Genomic DNA, 6,066 nt, shown 5'->3' with positions numbered 1-6,066 from the left:
ATGCAAATCCATGTAATTCCAACAAGCATACAATTCCTAAGTTCTCTCTAAATTCTCCAATACAACATCCCAACACACAAAATCATTAAACACATACTATAATTGGTACTAGGCTACCTAAGGATAATAGTCCGCACCTATGGATCATTGGAGGTTCGGAAAATGACCTAGGAATGAGGGCTTTTGGGTCGATCGACCGGAATCCCTAGAACAAGCTCTTGCATGTTAGAATTCCATGACAATCTCTTCTTAATACATGGATTTTCAAGAAGAAGGGGTGAAGGATCTTACCTATACAACCCACGGATGATTGTTGAGGTTATGGTGTAGAGTTTCCCTTGGAGAAAGGATAGGGAGTTGAAAGGGTTGATTCCCTTAGGCTCCACCTCGATCTAAGGTCCACCTTAACTCTCCTTCACTCTCTCTTTCTTCTCTCCTGCCTTTCTAGCTCTCTCTTTACTTCCTTGGTAATGGTAGTTGTGGTGAGAGTTGTGAGATAAGGTTAGGGCTTTATTTTCTAGAGTTGGGCCAAGTGGCCTTACGTTTCAATGAACTCCCACAATGGCCCTCTAGGACTCATTGACTTTGGGGTGGACCTAACACCCCCTAGGCCATCAAATTTGGTAAGTAGGTGCCTCATGACTTGATAAGGGGTCATGCAAAGTTTGGGGGCAAATGGATCAACAAAGGTGGGGTTTGATACGATTCCGATCATTAAATGGCCCTGTGGGGACCATTCCAGTTGTTGGGGCATTTCTGGTGGCCCCTTGGACATAAAACTTATAGAATAGGTGATTCATGGCCCGATGAAGGGCCAGGCAAAGTTTGGGAACGATTGGATATGGGGTTTGGTAGTACGCTCTGATTTGCAATCAACGGTTACCATGCCACGATCGGGTCCCAAATTTTATAGAAGGGCGAAGGATAATACATTAGACCTTCACTAAAAATTTAGAAGAAATCCGACGGCTGAAAGGCCTGGAGTCTCAGTTTCATTTACCAGTTCCAGATTTCAATTCTGGCCTTGGGTGGGTTGACAAGTGCTACTGGAACGGTACGGATAATTAACTTTTAGGTGTCTAATGAATCCGTGGTCCGTGATAGACCACAAGCCCAATGAGATCTATGGTTTCCTAAATTTTTATAATTTTTCGACCTTCCTACGTCGCAGTATAGCCCGTACGGGCTGATGCTAAGTGTATCCAGCCGTCCGGCTTGGTGGCCCACACTAGGCCCTATCATAACCTGTCTGGTCTACTCTAATGGGCTAATCCTAGGTTCATTTAACTTGTAGTACCCCACCACGAGTCGTTTAACCGAATGGTCCTGTGAAAAATCCTACGTGGACGCCCCAGGACACTGTTCTGGTTGGACGGGACGTTACAATCTACCCCCCTTATAAATAAATTTTGTCCTCAAAATTTGTACCTGGTAGTATTGCTGAAGTATGCTTGGGTGATGCTTGCGGACTTTCACTTCTGTCTCTCAATTGGCCTCTTCTTCATCGTGATGGGTCCTTAGTACCTTGACCAATGGGATGACCTTGTTGCTTTGGAACTGCTCCTTCCTATCAAGTATTCGAGTGGGTCGGAGAATGTATGTGGCATTTTTCTTAACCTCCATGTGCTCCCACTTGATGATATGCGAAGGATCGGGGACGTACTTCTTCAACATTAATACGTGGAAGACGTTATGTACTCCGGCGAGAGGCGTGGGTAGGGCCAAGCGATAAGCAACCACACCAACCCGGTCCAAAATCTGGAAGGGCCCGATGAACCTTAGCGCGAGCTTTCCTTTCTTGTCGAAACATAAAACACCCTTCATTGGGGAGATTTTGAGAAACACGTGATCCCCAGCTTCAAATTCCAAGTCCCTCCGTCGAGTATCGGCATAGCTCTTTTGTCTGCTTTGAGCCGTCAAGAGACGGCGCTGGATAATTCCAATCTTCTTAGTCATGACTCGCACCAAATCTGGTCCTAGCAAACCTTTCTCGCCAATTTCCTCCCAACAATGCGGGGCTCGGCATGGACGCCCATACAAAGCCTCGTAAGGCATCATACCGATGTTAGCCTGGAAGCTATTATTATAGGCGAACTCGGCATACAGGAGACAGTCATCCCAACTCTCCTGAAAGTCAAGTACGGAAGCTCGCAACATGTCTTCCAATATCTGGTTGACCCGCTCAGTTTGCCCATCTGTCTGCGGGTGGAAGGCGGTGCTAAACTTCAACTTCACTCCCATAGCCTCTTGGATGCGGGTCTAGAAGATCGACGTGAATCGTGTGTCCCGGTCTGACATAATTTCCAATGGGAAGCCATGGAGTCATACGATTTTCTTGATATACAGCTTGGCCAAATCATCGACGGAGCTAGATGTCTTGATCGGCAGAAAATGGGCTGATTTGATTAGCCTGTCCACAATCACCCATATCGAGTCATGCCCCTTCCTTGTCTTGGGCAAGCCGGCAATGAAGTCCATACATATGAAGTCCCACTTCCACTCTGCAATGGGCATGGACTGCAATAGGCCTGGTGGTCAGTGGTGCTCAGCCTTGACTTGTTGGCACGTGAAGCATGGGAAACATACTCTGCTATTCCTTCTTCATGTTGTCCCACCAATAATTTTACTTCAAATCCTGGAATATTTTGGTACTACCAGGATGCATCACTAACTTGGAGTTGTGAGCGGCATTTAGGACTTCTTCTCGTAGTCCCTGAAGGTTTGGAACACAAAAGCGGCCTCGGTACTGCAACTCTCCATTAGTACCGATCCTCCACTCAGACCTACATCATTCCTTGCTTTCTCTTGTATCTTCTTCAATAACTCATCGCCCTCCTGGGGTTTAATGATTTTACTGTTAATCATTGGTTGAGCCTGAATGTGGGCTATGAACTCGTATGGTTCCTCCACCGTTAGCTTCATGTCGAAGTCTCGCACAAATTCTACCATGTCCCACTCTCTCACCATGAGCGGGGCCACAAATTCGATTGCCTTTTTACGACTCAAGGCATCTGCCACCAAATTCGCCTTGTCAGGGTGATACGAGACGTCGAACTTGATGTCCTTCAACGTTTCCATCCAGCGACACTGTCTCATTTTCAGGTCCTTCTGGGTGAAGATGTATTTAAGGCTCTTATGATTAGAAAAGAGCTCAAACTCCTCACCATAGAGATAGTGTCTCCATATTTTTAATGCGAAAACTACCACCGTGAGTTCGAGGTCATGAGTGGGGTAGTTCTCCTCATGCTTCTTTAACTGTCGAGAAGCATAAGCAATTGCCAGGTCTTTTTGCATGAGTACACAACCCAAGTCCATGCGAGAGGCGTCAGTATATATGGTGTACTTGACCCACTGTTCATGTAATACGAGTACAGGTGCCGACGTCAGTTTATCCTTCAACTCTTGGAAGGTCGCCTCCGCCTTCTCATTCCAGGCAAATTTAAGGTCCTTTCGTGTCAATTGGAATAGCGGCCGAGCTATTTTGAAAAATCTCTTATGAATCTTCGATAATAGCCGGCGAGACCGAGAAAACTTCGCACTTCCGTAACCGACTTCAGTTGCTTCCAATCTTGTACCACCGCCACCTTGGCAAGATCTACAGATATTCCTTCTTTGACACTACATGTCCCAGAAATTTAACCTCCTCCTTCCAGAAGGCGCACTTCCTAAATTGTGCAAACAACTGATTTTTCTCAAGGGTTTCAAGAACCGCCCTTAGATGCTCTTCATGCTCTTCACGGCTCTTCGAAAAAATTAATATGTCGTCGATGAACACAATGACAAATCTGTATAAAAATGGCCTAAAGATTCTGTTCATGAGGTCCATGAATATCGCTGGGGCATTGGTGAGCCCGAACGACATAACCAGGAACTCATAATGGCCAAAATAGGTCCTGAAGGCCGTTTTCTGTATATCCTCGTCCCTAACTCGCAGCTGATGGTACCCTGATTGTAGATCGATCTTTGAGAAATATTGAGCACCCCTCAACTGGTCAAATAAATCGTCGATTCTGGGCAACAAGTATTTGTTCCGAACCGTCACTTTGTTCAATTTCTGTAATCCACACATAGTCGTAAAGAGCCATCCTTCTTCTTTACAAATAGGACCAGGGCTCCCCATAGCGATACACTGGGCCAGATGAAGCCTTTCTTTAGCAATTGGTCAATTTGAGACCTTAGCTCTTCCATCTCACATGGGGGCATGCAGTAAGTAGGAAAGGAGATGGGCTTGACATCCGGAGTTAGATCGATCGTGAAGTCTATCTCACGGCGAGGAGGAAGTCTAGGTATGGCTTTAAACACATCCCAAAAATCTTGTACCATGGGTGTGTATGTTATCGAGGGTCCATCATAACCCTCCTCCAATGAAGCATAACACAAAATTCTTTGTTGGTGGCTGACCTGGAATGGGAACGTGAAGGGAACTTTGTCGCCCTCGTATATTTTCACTGTCCTTATTTTACAATCGATTTCTACCTTCATCGGTGTCAACCAGTCCATACCCAGGATGACGTCGTAATGGAAAATCTTAGTTGCGATCAGATCGACGAGTATCACCTTGCCCCCCAAGTCTATGGGGCAGTCATTACACACCCTCGTCGCTTTAAAAAAATTTCCGGCGGTTGCAATGATTTTCACTCCTATGATTGGAGTGAGGCGTAGCCCTAAGCGCTTGACAGTTGCATGCGATATGAGTAAAGCAGTAGATCCAGTGTCCACTAGTAGAAATATGGGAGTACCTTGAACATGGGCCGTCACCTCGAAGGCCGTAGGATTGGGGATGTCTGCATCTTGGCCCTTGGCCACTAAGGCATGAACTCGCGCCTGCTGAGGAAGGTTCAATTGTTGCACGGGCCGTTGTGGCGGCCTAACCTGAGGTAGTGGTGGACGGCGGAATTGTTGGCTAGGGTCCATCACCCATAGGGGCAGAATCTGCAATGCCTGCTGTGGGGGCCTATTGTTACGTTGCGGTGGCGTGAAGCCAAGATCCCTCATTCTGGTAAAGCAGTAGGGTTCAGAGTGACCCGTCCTCCTGCAGTAATTACATATCTGGGCTGGTCGTACAGAAGGGGCCGGTATGGCAGCTAGTTGGGGTGGAGAGTTTGGGCGTGGCCTTTTCCCAGCAAAGGAAGAGGATGGTCGCTCCATTCTGCTTCGCGGCCCCAACTGCGAACGGTTCCATGCGACTCTCTCCTCATCCTGCTCTGCCCGTATGGACATCTTGACAAGCTCAGCGTAGGTCCGGATGCTCGCACAACACATCTTTGAGCGGATGCCGCTCCTCAACCCTGCTGAAAATCGCCTCATCTTAATTGCCTTGTTGGCGATCATCTCGAAAGTGTAGCACGACAATTCTGTAAACCAATTTTCATATTGCGCTACAGTCATTCCCCCGTGTTGGAGGCGGAGGAATTCATTCTCTCTCTCATGTTGGTACGTCTGAGGGAGATATTTCTCATTGAAGCGGCCTTCAAACTCCTCCCACGTCCACACATGGTTCTCGGGGATGGAGCAGAGGATGCTCTCCCACCACGGTCCGCCTCACTCTCAAAGGGGTAGGAAAGGAGTTCAACGTTCTCTCCTTCTGTACAATAGAGAGGCCGAAGCAGTTTGGTGACTCAGTTGAGCCAGTATTCCACTTCCTCGGGGCGGTGGGTGCCGGCAAACGTAGGCGGCCTATACCGCTGGAACCACTCAAATAGGGTGCTTATGCTAGTCGTGGGCGCAGCTAAGCTGGGTGCTTCCGGTTGTGGCATGCCCAAATTCTGGGCTAAGGCTCCCATCACAGTGGCCATCATTTGTTGTTGTTGTTGCATATTTGAGGCCATCATTTGTTCTTGTTGTTGCATGAGAAGTAACATCTGGCCCATTTAGTCCATGGCCTGTGGCGGAGGACGTACGAGTGTCGCGGCTTGCGGTGGCGGTGCATTCGAGGTCGCCTCCTGGGTAGTGCTACCCGTATTTTGGGAACCGCTTACCCCTTGAGGGCCTTGTTGATCGTCGAGGATTTGGTCCCTCTCTGCCAAGCCGCCATGAGGTAGGCGGACGAATCGACCCTCCACATGC

The 6,066-nt window shown here is 47.9% G+C and overlaps 1 protein-coding gene across 1 annotated transcript; it reads right to left on the bottom strand.

The window, feature by feature from the left end:
- Positions 1–2,691: 2,691 nt before the first annotated feature.
- On the bottom strand, positions 2,692–5,388 carry LOC131249632 (uncharacterized). Its single transcript, XM_058250421.1, has 2 exons — positions 4,175–5,388; positions 2,692–3,595 (listed from the first exon to the last, which is right to left on the bottom strand). Exons 1-2 carry the CDS (start codon positions 5,386–5,388, stop codon positions 2,692–2,694), a joined length of 2,118 nt encoding a protein of 705 aa, XP_058106404.1.
- Positions 5,389–6,066: the final 678 nt, after the last annotated feature.

Source organism: Magnolia sinica, chromosome 6, assembly GCF_029962835.1.
Source record: "Magnolia sinica isolate HGM2019 chromosome 6, MsV1, whole genome shotgun sequence".
Classification (NCBI taxonomy): domain Eukaryota; kingdom Viridiplantae; phylum Streptophyta; class Magnoliopsida; order Magnoliales; family Magnoliaceae; genus Magnolia; species Magnolia sinica.
The sequence above is the reverse complement of the archived record's forward strand: the minus strand, read 5'-3'. Positions and strand labels throughout refer to the sequence as shown.

What these genes read in the sequence shown, in the direction of transcription:
- LOC131249632 (XM_058250421.1), bottom strand. Translation starts at nt 5,388, where the DNA reads ATGACTGTAGCGCAATATGAAAATTGGTTTACAGAATTGTCGTGCTAC. An exon ending in TGTGAGATGGAAGAGCTAAG is followed by an intron (nt 3,596 to 4,174) that starts GTCTCAAATTGA and finishes GAATATCTGTAG; the next exon opens with ATCTTGCCAAGGTGGCGGTG.